At 44.0% G+C, this 15,921-nt stretch overlaps 1 protein-coding gene across 17 annotated transcripts in view; it reads right to left on the bottom strand.

Moving 5' to 3' along the window:
* The window catches only part of birc6 (baculoviral IAP repeat containing 6), a 147,304-nt gene that overhangs the window by 71,935 nt on the left and 59,448 nt on the right, over positions 1-15,921 (bottom strand). For 13 of the 17 annotated variants that reach the window (XM_020481699.2, XM_020481707.2, XM_020481706.2 and 10 more), the window contains exons 57-61: positions 13,542-13,667; positions 13,042-13,200; positions 12,276-12,449; positions 843-1,042; positions 281-352 (exon numbers count right to left, since the gene is read on the bottom strand). In XM_020481699.2, the coding sequence (XP_020337288.1) occupies positions 281-352; positions 843-1,042; positions 12,276-12,449; positions 13,042-13,200; positions 13,542-13,667 (731 nt within the window). The remainder of the gene's footprint in view (positions 1-280; positions 353-842; positions 1,043-12,275; positions 12,450-13,041; positions 13,201-13,541; positions 13,668-15,921) is intronic. The other 4 variants (XM_020481712.2, XM_020481714.2, XM_020481715.2 and 1 more) reach the window with 1 other exon arrangement.

Below are 15,921 nucleotides of genomic sequence, written 5' to 3'. Positions count from 1 at the left end.
CAGAAGGGCCACTGCTGGGTAAACAGAAAAGCCTCACCTGCATCAATGCCTTAAGTTTACTTTGCTAACAGTCTCACTCAGGATGAGAGCAGAACACCTCAATTATTCACAGCCTTAAGAGCGTGCTCTGAGAACACTATCCAGAGACACACTAAGGGTTAAACTAATGCAGAATGATGTAATATCCTGTTGAGAGAGGTATATGGTCAACCAATCAATGACCAATCATGTATATGCTTCATTTTCATCACAATGCTAAGTACAAAACAAATCATCTCACTTGATAGCCCTCGTGGGGCGTCTGCTTCAAACCACCAGTAGCTCTGGGAGACTGCCTGAATAATTCAATTCGCTGCAACAATTTGGAAGGGGGAGAAAATAACAAAACAAAACAGATTTAGTACCTGGCAGCTGTCAGAAGCCATTCCAGCTAGTCACCTTGTCGCTATGTGCTCTCAATTACTGTTTAAAGTATCAATTTACTTTCATTTAGGAGGAATGATGTAGCACAGGGGGAGCCCAGAAGAGACAAATAGGGATTTCGACTGAATGGAAAACAGTGACTTGCAATGCCTCTCTATAGGCTGAAACCAGAGTAGAGACAAGGCACTACTTTGGCAACTTCAGATCTGCATATGAATTTCTATGTAGCAAAGGCAGCTTGAATTTCTTAAGTGTTGAGCTCTAGATGATATGCTATATCTAATCATATCTGGGAAATGGCCTTAACATGGTAGGACTACAATTAAATACCTCCCCAATTACGCAAGTTGTGAAAGTGGTATTTTACTGGTGCTGGTATTAGTTAGTTATGTAGTTATTAGAATAGGAAGTGGTCAAACCTGTTGGATGACATCTGGGTAGAGCATTGGCAGCCTCTCAGCGATCAGGGCCAGACCACCCATGCCTGCAAACACCTGCAGGGGCGACTGGATGGGCTTGGTCTCGAGCAGGGACTCATCGATGGCTGCGTCCAGACACTCGTCTCCCGGGGTCATGGGCTCGTCCTCTGGACAGCTACTCAGCATGTCACAGTGTTCCACTGGAGGAGGGGAAAGCAGAGTGTTTTCACTGACACTAGGTATTTTCTAAGTGGCTTGTGTTCTTCTGTGTGCTATGTGCCGCGCTCAACCAATCATGACAAGTAAATAATGGGATGCCCTGCAAAGAGGGCCATTGTTTACATCTCAAACACAGAATTAAATAAATCTCTCATAACTCATCCCTCGTTACAAGACAGAGAAAAAAACCCAGAGCTATCACTGTTCATTTATAAAGTTCAAGCAAGAGAGAGAGAAACAGACACCAGTTTTCCCAGAAATAAGGGGATGGAGTACCATTTCTATTTTCATATGTGAATGCATAAATATGTGCTAATGGTTGTCCTTGGAAAAAGGATATGCCAGTCCAGATGAAGTGCACACGGACTAAAACTGAATCAAGGTCTCAGACTACTTGTCCTTGTTTGCACGTCAGGGGTGTGGTTCCGTACACAAAGTCAAAACCAAATGGAACGGAGGATGAATGGTAAAAAATAGCTCCCCATTATTGTTTTCATTCTGCGGCACGGCCGGCCTGTTTTATGATGATATAAAGCCCCAGTCGATTGATAGGTCATCTACAAAACGCTGCACATCACCCTCCTGGAGAAGAAAATAAAATAAATGATTCATTGCTCCCGTCTCCAAAGGGATTTTCCCCCTCCTCCTCGTAGTGAATTAAACAGTCACGAGGGTAGTGACTAATAGGGGTTGTAACAGGCCCGTCCTGTCTGAAATTCCAAATCAGGATTAAACGTGATGGAGAAGAAAGCGCTCATCTTTCAGCAGGCCGCAAGAAGAGACTGGGCCACCCAGAGAATACTTTTAAGAGCATCAACTCAGTGAGTTACGGTTACATTTCAAATGCAACCAAAAAGGCACAGGAAAAAGAGTAATCATTAGACTTCAGAGGAGCATATCAGATCAAATCTGCGAGAAAGAGGGCAAATCGTGAACGACAAGAAATTCTATCATTCTGCTCAAGAACAAACATTCTATTTTATAGAATGTTCCAGTACCTTTACTACGCCAAGTGCATCCTATTAGCCTGAGAGTTCAAGAGATAAATCAAGGGTAGGCCATAGACTTAAACATCACATCATTGTGTCAGAGCACGGACAGCGCCATTGAGGACATCTCCATTTGAAGTTGTCAATTTTCTTCTTCTAATACTTCTATGAGTTGGCAAACAAACTGACAGGGTGCACACTGCCACCTAGAGTGTGTTTGAACTGGTATAAAGCCCAGGTTGGTGATTTACCGCCACCTGCAGTTATGGAATGTTTCCTCAGGAGTATAATTCATTGGCTGGTCCTTACTGGTGACCTGGATGGAATTATGTGATCCTTGCTTAACTCAAAGGACATCGTTCCCCAACGGGCGGTCTGCGGGCCGAATTTGGCCACCCAAGTTTTCTGAGCAAAAAATAAACATGCGCAGGAAATAACCTAAGTGATTAACCTAAGCTTAAGAGGATCTGCAGAAAAGAATTGGAAAAACTCCCCAAATACAGGTGTGCCAAGATTGTAGTGTCATACCCAAGAAGACTCGAGGCTGTAATCATCACTGCCAACGGTGCTTAAACAAAGTACTGAGTAAAGGGTCTGAATACTTATGTAAATGTGATATGTTTAAAAAATAAATAATAATAATATAAATTAGCACACATTTCTAGAAACCTGTTTTTGCCATCTCATTATGGGGTATTGTGTGTAGATTAATGAGGGGGGGAAAAAACAATTTAATACATTTTAGTATGAGGCTGTAACCTAACAAAATGTGGAAAAATTCAATGGGTCTGAATACACCGAAAGCACTGTTTGGGCTTCTTGCGGTCAATTTGCAGTCTACAAATGTGTGATTATGTTACAGTCCAACAACCCGCTCAAGAAAAAAACGGCCTGTGGCTGAATCTAGACGATCCCTGCCATAGGATGTCCCACCCAGTTGACTACTTCAAAATGGTGAAAGTCCTCAATGGTGCTGCCCATGCTAAAAGGTTCTTTTGGGCACTAAAGTCCTCTCTCTCTACGGAGTAGACCTAGAAACCTAAAAATGGTTAGAGGGACAAAACCCATTTAGCTCTAAAAGGCCTGGCCTATTTGTGGAAGTTGAAGGCTTTTAAGGGGGCTGGGGAAGGATCTCTCCATGTACCCGTCTTCAATTCAGTGGATGGCCGTTAGTGGGGCTGAGCCTGGTAAATGGATTATGTTATCTCCCCCTGGTCAAAGCACCCGCACTGGTTTAAGAGATCTCCTCCTCCCTCCCCCCATCTCTGGCAGGACTGTTACTGAGGGTCACTGCTATCCTCCCCATTTATCAGCCTCAATGGGTCTGGAGACAAAGGATTCCGGAATGATTTGTTTTGGGAAGCGACGGTATTGGAAGCTATTTGGGGAAATTGTTGGCGAGCTATGCAGTAAGTATTGTAAAAGAGGTATTTTACTGCACAGTCAAGTATTTAGTTAAGCGCAGAGAGCAATGGGGCAGAGGTTTGTCAGAATCAAGAAAAGATGTGAACCAACCTCAAGTTGAAAATGTGTCCCCACTGAACACTACCCTTTACCATGCAGTGCTCCTTTAGCCCAGACCAGAGATGAAAGCGGTGGTGCCGAATATACAGCATTGGCAGGCTTCAGACTGCTCCAGGCAGTTTCTAATCTATACGCCTCAACTAATTATCTGAACTCCGAGAGCACGGCGGTGAAACTAAATTGGTTCGATGAAGACAATGATTGACCTAATCAGGTGGTTAGTGTCTGGCTGAAGACAGTATTGGTGAAATGGGTTTGGCGCTGGACAGACATTCATTAGCAGATAACACTCAGGTCACCGGCCTCTCATCTTGTGTACTACTAACAGCAGCCCACTATTCTAGGAGTGGGGTGGCAGATCTGATTGGCAGTCATTGCCTTTTAAAATATCTCACCCAACAGGGGGACGGACAAGTCATCCAGTGTGACTGACAGATAGGACTGAGGTGCGGAAGAAGAGGGTGCGATGCAGGGAGGAGTAGATGCGCTCCACTGCTTGGACTATAGGTGGTGGTTGCTCGTGTTAATTAGCCCCAGGGTGCCAGGGGCAGCATACAGGCTGTGACTGCCACTGGGGAGAATCAACATCCACACTGACAGAGACCGGCACAGGGCTTTGTAACAGTACTACCAAGCATGGGCTCTGTTAACAATGCAGGCAAAACAAGCCTGCAGCAAGAGAAAAAAAAGCACTAAAGCGGGTTTCTGTAAAAAGCTAACAATATCTTACTGCAAACAATGTCCCACTGCAGAGCCAGTGGAAACGACATAGAATTTACCTCTGATTCGAGCGACTGGTATAGAATCACAGGGTATAATGAATTTTTTTAATGAGATTAGTTTGGAATACTCGTCTTCACACGTTAGTAAGAGCGAACACCTTGACTTGGGAGTCGCTTTTGTCAGCTATTAGTTCAGCTTCACTACATTACCCCTTGCAGCTCCCAGGGAGGGCAGTGGTTCTACACTTTCTACATGAGCAGCACATCACCTGCTATCATCAATTCTCTGAGCACACGTCATAAACATGCATTCAGTACCACAGATGGTTGAGGCGGCACATTAAGATTGTGTGCAGCCATAGGCTACCAGTGAAACCGTGGGATTATTGACCATGTTCTCAGTTTTAGTCATACATTTTTCCACTTGCAAGGGAAAAACATGTAGAAGTGAAGGACTTTGCTTGAGGTGGTATGGCTCTGTCATGGCCGGAAGAGAGCAGAGCAATTTCCTCTGGTTTGCACATCTACAAGTTGCCGACAATATCAAACAGACATCAACTGCTCTTGCTGGCTGTCATATCCTAATAGTCAAAATGTATCCATCCCCATCACATCATGTGTGTCCTGGTACTGACCGCCAAGACATGACTAGGGGGAGGCTAAATAAAGTACATCACCCCTAAAATCCTGTCTAATGCAATTCTGAAGGGGTGAAAGTAATAACATTTACAACACCTAGGGCTGCACATTTTGGGGAATATTCAGACGTGGAAACTTTGTGGGAATGAACGGCAATATATGGGAATTAACAGAAATGTATGCAAATTAATATTAATACCATTTAAATGTACATGTTTTTTTGCATTGGATAAATTTATAGATATCAGTTTGTCTCTGTGAATGGTTTGTCCTCTGACAAATCAACTGTAAATTTCGGTGTTCCTCAAGGTTTCGTTTTAGGAACACTATTGTTTTTACTATATATTTTACCTCTTGGGGATGTCATTCGAAAACATGTTAACTTTCACTGCTATGCGGATGACACACAGCTGTACATTTCAATGAAACATGGTGAAGCCCCAAAATTGCCCTCGCTAGAAGCATGTGTTTCAGACATAAGGAAGTGGATGGCTGCAAACGTTCTACTTTTAAACTCAGACAAAACAGAGATGCTTGTTCTAGGTCCGAAGAAACAAAGAGATCTTCTGTTGAATCTGACAATTAATCTTAATGGTTGTACAGTCGACACAAATAAAACTGTGAAGGACCTCGGCGTTACTCTGGACCCTGATCTCTCTTTTGACGAACATATCAAGACTGTTTCAAGGACAGCTTTTTTCCATCTACGTAAAATTGCAAAAATCAGAAACTTTCTGTCCAAAAATGATGCTGTCACTTCGAGGTTAGACTACTGCAATGCTCTACTTTCCGGCTACCCGGATAAAGCACTAAATAAACTTCAGTTAGTGCTAAATACGGCTGCTAGAATCCTGACTAGAACCAAAAAATTTGATCATATTACTCCAGTGCTAGCCTCCCTACACTGGCTTCCTGTCAAGGCAAGGGCTGATTTCAAGGTTTTACTGCTAACCTACAAAGCATTACATGGGCTTGCTCCTACCTCTCTCTCTGATTTGGTCCTGCCGTACATACCTACACGTACGCTACGGTCACAAGACGCAGGCCTCCTAATTGTCCCTAGAATTTCTAAGCAAACAGCTGGAGGCAGGGCTTTCTCCTATAGAGCTCCATTTTTATGGAATAGTCTGCCTACCCATGTGAGAGACGCAAACTCGGTCTCAACCTTTAAGTCTTTACTGAAGACTCATCTCTTCAGTGGGTCATATGATTGAGTGTAGTCTGGCCCAGGAGTGGGAAGGTGAACGGAAAGGCTCTGGAGCAACGAACCGCCCTTGCGGTCTCTGCCGGGCCGGTTTCCCTCTTTCCACTGGGATTCTCTGCCTCTAACCCTATTACAGGGGCTGAGTCACTGGCTTACTGGGGCTCTTTCATGCCGTCCCTGGAAGGGGTGCGTCACCTGAGTGGGTTGAGTCACTGATGTGATCTTCCTGTCTGGATTGGCACCCCCCCTTGGGATGTGCCGTGGCAGATATCTTTGTGGGCTATACTCGGCCTTGTCTCAGGATGGTAAGTTGGTGGTTGAAGATATCCCTCTAGTGGTGTGGAGGCTGTGCTTTGGCAAAGTGGGTGGGGTTATATCCTTCCTGTTTGGCCCTGTCCGGGGGTGTCATCAGATGAGGCCACAGTGTCTCCTGACCCCTCCTGTCTCAGCCTCCAATATTTATGCTGCAGTAGTTTATGTGTCGGGGGGCTAGGGTCAGTCTGTTATATCTGGAGTACTTCTCCTGTCCTATCCGGTGTCCTGTGTGAATTTAAGTATGCTCTCTCTAATTCTCTTTCTTTCTCTCTCTCGGAGGACCTGAGCCCTAGGACCATGCCTCAGGACTACCTGACATGATGACTACTTGCTGTCCCCAGTCCACCTGGCCGTGCTGCTGCTCCAGTTTCAACTGTTCTGCCTGTGATTATTATTATTTGACCATGCTAGTCATTTATAAACATTTGAACATCTTGGCCATGTTCTGTTATAATCTCCACCCGGCACAGCCAGAAGAGGACTGGCCACCCCACATAGCCTGGTTCCTCTCTAGGTTTCTTCCTAGGTTTTGGCCTTTCTAGGGAGTTTTTCCTAGCCACCGTGCTTCTACAACTGCATTGCTTGCTGTTTGGGGTTTTAGACTGGGTTTCTGTACAGCACTTTGAGATATCAGCTGATGTACAAAGGGCTATATAAATAAATTTGATTTAGCATATCAAATAGCTATCATCCAGGCTAAGGTGGCAAGACACAGTAGTGATGACATCCTAGGCCTTGTTGATCTCAACCAGACAGGATGCGCTTGCCAGCATACTTGGGGTCCAACATGGAGTGTACGGGCTTCAGGCAGAAGTCTCCGTGCTTTTTGATGCATTTCAGAACTACAGTTTCCTCTGCTTGGAGCAACAGGGAAGTGGACAGGGCAGTACGGATTTCTTCTCTTACATCTGCAAGTAGAGTCTGAACATCAGACAGGATGGTATTTTCTCCCTCAATCCGTACAATGGCTACTGCTATAGGTTTCAGGAGTTTCAAGCTGCTTACCACTCTCTTCCAAAATACATAATCCAGGAAGATCCTCTTGATGGGGCTGTCCAGTGAATGGCCATTTCCCTGGAGACTCCTTCCCCTCCATTAGACTGTCAAACATGATGACAACACCACCCTAACGGGTGTTGCTGGGCAGCTTTAACCAGTTATGCATTAGGGGGCGCTCTTTTAATTTTTGGATAAAAAAACGTTCCCGTTTTAAACAAGATATTTTGTCAGGAAAAGATGCTCGACTATGCATATAATTGACAGCTTTGGAAAGAAAACACTGACGTTTCCAAAACTGCAAAGATATTGTCTGTGAGTGCCACAGAACTAATGCTACAGGCGAAACCAAGATGAAATTTCATACAGGAAGTACCCCATATTTTGAATGCGCTGTGTTCCAATGTCTCCTTATATGGCTGTGAATGCGCCAGGAATGAGCCTACACTTTGTCGTTTCCCCAAGGTGTCTGCAGCATTGTGACGTATTTGTAGGCATATCATTGGAAGATTGACCATAAGAGACTACATTTACCAGGTGCCCGCATGGTGTCCTCCGTCGAAATTATTACGTAATCTCCAGCTGCGTGCATTTTTCCATTTGGTTCAGAGGAGAAACCAAACTGCCAGGAATGATTTATCATCGAATAGATATGTGAAAAACACCTTGAGGATTGATTCTAAACAACGTTTGCCATGTTTCTGTCGATATTATGGAGTTAATTTGGAATAAAGTTTGGCGTTGTAATGACTGAATTTTCTGGTTTTTTTCTTAGCCAAACGTGATGAACAAAACGGAGCGATTCCTCCTCCACAAATAATATTTTTGGAAAAACTGAAAATTTGCTAACTGAGAGTCTCCTCATTGAAAACATCCGAAGTTCTTCAAAGGTAAATAATTTTATTTGAATGCTTTTCTTGTTTTTGTGAAAATGTTGCATGCTGAATGCTAGGCTTAATGCTATGCTAGCTATCAATACTCTTACACAAATGCTTGTGTAGCCATGGTTGAAAAGCATATTTTGAAAATCTGAGATGACAGTGTTGTTAACAAAAGGCTAAGCTTGTGAGCCAATATATTTATTTAATTTAATTTGCGATCTTCATGAATAGTTAAAGTTGCGTTATGCTAATGAGCTTGAGGCTATGATTACGCTCCCGGATACGGGATTGCTCGAAGCTAGAGGTTAATGTGGTGCCCTTATTCTTCTCACTTTGCTTGGTGAGGTAGATTGCGGCTACAACTTGATGACCCTTCACATACCTAACCATTTCCTTGGCGCTCTTGTAGAGTGTATCCATTGTTTTCAGTGCCATGTTGTCCTTGAGGAGCAGATTCAATGCATGAGCAGCACAGCCAATGGAAGGACTCCTCCATTTTCAACCATGCAGCCTTCATGTTCGCAGCATTGTCTGTCACCAATGCAAATACCTTCTGTGGTCCAAGGTCATTGCCGACTGCCTTCAGCTCATCTGCAATGGAGAGACAGGTGTGTCTGTTGTCCCTCGTGTCTGCGCTCTTGTAGAATACTAGTTGAGGGGTGGAAATGTAGTTAATTATTCTTCGCCCACGAACATTCAACCACCCATCGGTAGTACAGTCTGCTTTCTCTATGATTTGCTTGACCTTCACTTGAACTCTGCATCCAGCAAATGAGTAAATAAAGCATGTCTGGTTGAAGGGGTGTATTCTGGGCAAAGAACATGCAGAATTCTCTTCCAATACACATTGCCTGTGAGCATCAGAGGTGAACCAGTTGCATACACAGCCCGAGCAAGACTTTCATCAGCATTTCTCTACGTTCCTCCATTGAGTCAAAAACAACTTCTGATTCCAGGAGGACCATGAGCTGTTGCTATCGATAAGGCGTCCGATTCATCATTTTCACCTCGAATAGAAGTAGAGGGACTTTTGTCAGAGGTTGCTTGTTGTGAATGCGGAGGGAAGTTTATGCACTTGGCCAGATGATTCTGCATCTTTGTTGCATTCTTCACATATGATTTGGCGCAGTACTTACACATGTACACAGATTATCCTTCTACATTAGCTGCAGTGAAATGTCTACACATATCAGGTAGTGTCTGTGGCATTTTCTTGTAAAGATTAGGGGAAAATTGTGCAAAGAAAAACCCAAATACAATTCCATGTATAGATAAATAGTTAAGCAGCTAGATTAAACAACTCCTTTGTAAGATTTATTTCACCAATGTTTTAAAATTAAAATAGGTGAATTAACACTCAGTTAGCAGGGTCAAGCAATCTAAAAACCCACATGGTAGCAAAAACTAACTAGCAGAAATTGTTAACAAGTTAGAAATGATTTAAACACACTTTCCTGTAGGCTACTATTTACTAGTTAACAAACAATCATGTATTTCGTATAAAATATATTCACCCCACCCAGTATTGTAAATCAAACTTACCAGAAAGAATGTAGTCCTTGGCTCAGACAGTGTAGTAGTGTGGGCTCAATAGCATCTCATTTGCGTGCAAAATGTTGAGAATCAGCTGCACATGTGATGGAAGAATGCACTGTGCATACAGAGGGTTGCAATTCCATTGAATTTGGGATCATTTAACCAAAATATGCCACAAGACCTAGAATTACCTTATGTTTTCCCACAAAAAAAGGTTCACTGTTATAAGACAACTTTTTGATGAATTTAAGCAAAATTCCCAGGCTTAACTTCCCATGGAAAATTTCAGGAAATTTACTGGTTAAGTTTTCGACCCTTTTACAACCCTAACCACACCACATAAAACCATTACATGGAGCATGGTGTGCTAGTTTAAAATCTATATGAGACATTCATCTTATACAGATGTTAAAGTGACACAAAGAACATGAGTCTTGGGTAAACGTTTCTACAACGTCAAGGGGCTAAAACGGCTTTGGGAACAAGTGGAGTTTAAAAGTAGAGGGTGGAATCTGATTGGGTGGTCATGAGTCAAGTCGCTCTGGGAGCTTTCAACCATCAGAGCTTTTCTTTCGAAGGATGAACACAAGATAATAGGTGATAAAAGCAGTCCAAAATAACTCCATTAGTTTCTAACGAAACTTGATGGAAAAAGACTGAAGGCACCGGCCTGTATTTATTACCCCTGAAGTCATTAAGAGGCACCCACGCCATTTTCAAGCCTCCATTCCCTCATCCAAGCTCCGATTCATTTCTGACATGCAGCCGACATTTCCATCTTTCTCTTACATTCAAGTCAACCCGGCCAATTTATGATGATAACATCATAGCTTTCTATCTGAAGTAAACCCCGGCCCAGAGCTAGAGAAGGCCAACAGCATCATTGTAGAAATGGATACACACTTGCTCCCTTTATACCATTACTTAACACAGTGAAAAAGAGCGGAGCGACTGTGCTGGTGCCTTTTGAGTATGCACATCTCACACTGGGCAACCTGTGACACAGACTAGTAATGGCACCTGAAAACATCTCAGGAGACTTAGGCCCAGCGCTCAGACAGAGAAATGGATGGCTGTGGAGGGGGAGAGCCATTAATCCCTCTGTCAGGGGACCCAGGGCTGTCAGGGGACCCATGGAGAGAGCCGTTTGGGGCTCACTTTACACACTAACTACATAGCAAGAGGACAAATGGCAGACAGGGAGGTAGAAGGAGAGTGTTAGCGCACGCAGTTATACAATACATTTACAAAAGTATGTGGACACCCCTTCAAATGAGTGGATTTGGCTGTTTCAGCCACAACCGTTGCTGACAGGTGTATAAATTGAGCACACTGCCATGCAATCTCCATACACAAACATTGGCAGTAGAATGGCCTCCCTGAAGACCTCAGTGACTTTCAACGTGGCACCAACATGGGACACCACCTTTCCAACAAGTCAGTTTGTCAAATTTCTGCCCTGCTAGAGCAGCCCCGGTCAAGTGTACGTGCTGTTATTGTGAAGTGGAAACGTCTAGAAGCAACAACGACTCAGCCACAAAGTGGTAGGCCACACAAGCTCACAGAACGGGACCGCCGAGTGCTGAAGTACGTAGATTGTGTAAAAGAACATCGTCTGTCCTTGGTTGCAACACTCACGACAGAGTTCCAAAACTGCCTCTGGAATCAACGACAGCACAAGAACTGTTCATCAGGAGCATCATGAAATGGGTTTCCATGGCAGAGCAGCCACACACAAGCCTAAGATCACCATGTGCAATGCCAAGCGTCAGCTGGAGTGGTGTAAAGCTCACCGCCATTGGACTTTGGAGCAGTGAAAACATGTTCTCTCGAGTGATGAATCACGCTTCACCATCTAGCAGTACGACGAACGAATATGGGTTTGGCGGAAGCCAAGAGAACACAACCTGCTCGAATACCTAGTGCCAACTTTAACGTTTGGTGGAAGAGGAATCATGACAATCTAAACGATTCTGTGCTTCCAACTTTGTGGCAACAGTTTAGAGAAGGCCCTTTCCTGTTTCAGCATTACAATTCTCCCGTGTACAAAGCAAGGTCCATATAGAAATGGTTTGATGAGATTGATTTGGAAGAACCTGACTGGCCTGAACAGAGCCCTGACCTCAACCCCATCGAACACCTTTGGGAAAAATTGTAACACCGACTGCGAGCCTGACCTAATCGCACAACATCAGTGCCTGACCTCACTAATTTTCTTGTGGCTGAATGGAAGTCCCCGCAGCAATGTTCCAACTCCTGTTATAGCAGCAATGGGAGGAACAACACCATATTAATGTCCATGATTTTGGAATGAGATGTTTGACAAGCAGCTGTCCACATACTTTTGGTCATGTAGTGTAAGTTTGAATGAGAGTGTGCGCTTGTATTTCTTATGTGATCTGCCATACCTTTCTCTGTGCGGAGCCGTTTGAAGGAGTCAGTCTTCGAGATCCCGGGGTCGGAGATAACCTTGGAGCCCAACTTGACAGTCAAGTCGATGGAGTGGTAGCCCTGGGGAAGCTTGCGGTCGTAAAGCAGGGTCAACAGCTGGGCCAGTGTCATCTCTGCCGGCAGGGGCTGACCTGAGGGGGGGTGGAGGGATGAGACAGCGTTCACAGTAAGGAACCAAAACCTTGGTCACTCTCTGGTCACACTACCAGGCCCAGAGGGACAGAAAACCCATGACAACTACGTGACATGAAGGCTAGTGACCTATTTAACAATGACTACATGTGAAGACAAGACATAATGGATGGAGTGCTGCTTGTGCCCATAGTAAATGTTTGTCTTTGCAAAAAAAGGTCTGATCATGTCTTCGCATATCTTCCCTGAGTTAGGTAAAACTTTGATCTTGCTGGCCTTAAGGAGATAGACTGGGGGTAAGGCCCTTCGATACACAAACATTCTGTCCAAGGGGTGTACATCAAGCTGCGTCACGCTACAGAAACAGGAGATAGGAGCCTATGAGCTGTTCCAGTTCACACAAGCCAGGGCTCGTGCAAGGCTACTTATGTGTACCTTGACAACCCAGGGTCACAAGACCACAGACTAGAACAAGCCAAAGGACACACGGGCACACTGGCTCAATGAATAGGCTTCGTCAGATGAACAGGCTTCACTTGGCGGAGGGAAGGTGCTGGAGAGAGAAGGGAGCTGTTTGTGTGTACACAGTACCTGGTAGCAGCTTGTGGTAGAGGTGGAAGACAGGCACGCTGAGAGTTTTGGCAGAAGGGTCCACACCTGAGGCTGTCAGCTTATCGCTCATCACACGGCCCCTCCGCGAAGGGGGACGAGGAGGGGTCGACAGGGCTCTCTTCGACTGGGACTTCAAGCCTGAAAGGAAAACACACTCCAGACATTTACCATGTAAAATTGACTTTTATATGCTAGTGTATGTGATTCTAGAGGTGAGCGCTTCTGTCTAGTGCTTCTTATCAAACACTGTCTATATTTTGGGATATTTTACACATTGTATTTCCATATACAAATAGACCAATCGTTTACATTCGGGGGCAGGAGCGCAACATAGGGCTGGAAGGCCAGCTTAAAGCAAAACAATACCTGCCATCTAATTAGTTCTTTAAAATCAATTAATCCATTCCACAATGATTGGCAGGCGTGGGAAGGAAAGGATGCGGTGAGGGTTTGTGAGGAGGAGGGGGCCAAATGTGTACCTGAGGCCACGACGACACTGAAGTTGTCCTGGAAACCGCTGTCTGTCTTCATCTTCTCGTCGTGATTCTTCTTCTCCTTGTCCTCTTTCTGCTCATTGATCAGCTTGGCTGTGATACTGGGGGTGTCTGAAAGAGGGAGGGAGCACATTAGAACCACCCTTCGGCAACAAGCCATCAAAGCCACTTGTGCTAATTGTCATAATATGCATAGCCCCAGTGGCCGACTAGCCATGTGCACACAAGTATTAAAAGCCCGATTTAACGGTTAACCGATATTAAATTGAGCGATTAGTTTTTTACTATTATCATTTTTTTACCAACGTATTTAGACCAGTAAATAGTAATTATTTTCATGCCATGGTATACAGTCTGATATACTACGGCTATACATTTGGGTGTGGTTTTTTCGCCCTTGCCTGAGTAGCCTTCTTTCACTGCAAAAAAAAAGTGTTAGTGTTCAGCAAAGTAACACAATATTACACAATATTGTAACACAATATTAAATACAGGTAGCCTAGTCAAATAACATCCAATCACATCAACCGTTACTCTCGTGGGAACCCTTCACTCTTGTGCAGACATTTAGAAACGAAACATGACAATTTGACAAATAAGCCACGGGAGTTGTTTGAGCGAGAATAAAGACGACTTTCAAGTAGTAAGACATGTAAAAAAGCAACAGATACCATTAATAAGAAGGTGCTAGAAGCGTCTTATATGGTGAGCTACCGAGTGGCTAGGACATGCAAGCCCCATACCATTGTGGAGGACTTAATTCTTCCTGCTGCCGCGGATATGGCTAGGGAAATGCTGGGGGAAAAGGTCAAAAAACCTACACAGATGATGCCTTCATCAAACACTGCTTCACGACGCATCAGTGACATGGCAGGATATGTTTTGAAACAATTACTGCTTCGCATACAAGCCAGTGAATTAACTGCATTACAGACGTGGCGGGCCTGGCCCAGCTCCTGGTATATGTCCGTTACGTTTATGGGGGGTCAATTAAGGAAGACATCCTCTTCTGCAAAACACTGGAAACCAGGACAACAGGAGAGGATATTTTTTAAGTCCTGGACAGCTTTGTGACATCAAATGGACTTTGGTGGTCAAGATGTGTTGGTATCTGTACTGATGGCGCAAAAGCCATGACAGGGAGACATAGTGGAGTGGTAACGTGCGTGCAAGCAGTTTCTCCCGACACCACTTCTGTACACTGCAGCATCCACCGAGAGGCTCTTCCTGCCAAGGGAATGCCTGACCGCTTGAAAGACGTTTTGGACACAGTGAAAATGGTTATCTTTGTTAAAGCAAGGCCCTTGAACTCTTGTGTATTTTATGCACTATGCAATGATATGGACATCGACCATGTAACGCTTTTACAACATACAGAACTACGCAGGTTATCAAGCTGACACGTTTTTTTGAATTGAGATGTGTTTAAAGTTATTTTTACTGACCATCATTTTCAATTGTCTGACCACTTCCATGTTGACGAGTTTCTCACACGACTGGCCTGTCTGGGTTATGTTTTTCGTCACCTGAATGATCTGAATCTAGGATTAGAGGGACTCTCCGCAACTATATTCAATGTTCGGGACAAAATTCTGGCTATGATTAAGAAGTTGGAGCTCTTCTCTGTCTGCGTTAACAAGGACAACACACAGGTCTTTCCATCATTGTATGATTTTCTGTGTGCAAATGATCAAGCTTACAGACAATGTCAAATGTGATATTGTGAAGCACCTGAGTTAGTTGGGTGCGCAATTACGTAGGTAATTTCCCGAAATGGATGACAAACAACTTGATTCGTTATCCCTTTCATGGCCTGCCTCCAGTCCACTTACCGATATCTGAACAAGAGTGCCTTATCGAAATTATCACTTGCATGAAATAAATATTGTAAATATTGGACTATAGATTGTGCCTTCCTGTATTATACTTAAGCTAAAATGTTAATTCTATTCTACTGAGCCATTTACTTTATGATCGTATTCTTATCTTATTTCTTATAGTTGAGAAGGAACCTGCAAGTAAGCATTTCATTGGACGGTTATACCATGTGTATCCTGTACATACGACTAATAAAATGTTAACTTTTACTATTAACCCGAGCCTACCCCTGCCCCTCTGGGTAGCGCCAGAAATTATAGGTGTGGACATCATCCCCCTACGGAGAAGGGGACAGGCTGGGTTAGTTTATAGACAGGACCCAATGACTATTTCAGGAAATGGAGGGGTTATTATTTTGCGCACAAGGAAAATTTGGATTCAGTGCTTCTTAAATAACTTTGGGGCTTCTGGTAAAGGCCAAAACCTATGAGTCCAGCAGCTTGCACAGGGCTATTTCAATCACAGGGTTGACCAGCAGGGTGCAATA

Source organism: Oncorhynchus kisutch, linkage group LG4 (genome assembly GCF_002021735.2).
Source record: "Oncorhynchus kisutch isolate 150728-3 linkage group LG4, Okis_V2, whole genome shotgun sequence".
Lineage (NCBI taxonomy): Eukaryota > Metazoa > Chordata > Actinopteri > Salmoniformes > Salmonidae > Oncorhynchus > Oncorhynchus kisutch.
The sequence above is the reverse complement of the archived record's forward strand: the minus strand, read 5'-3'. Positions and strand labels throughout refer to the sequence as shown.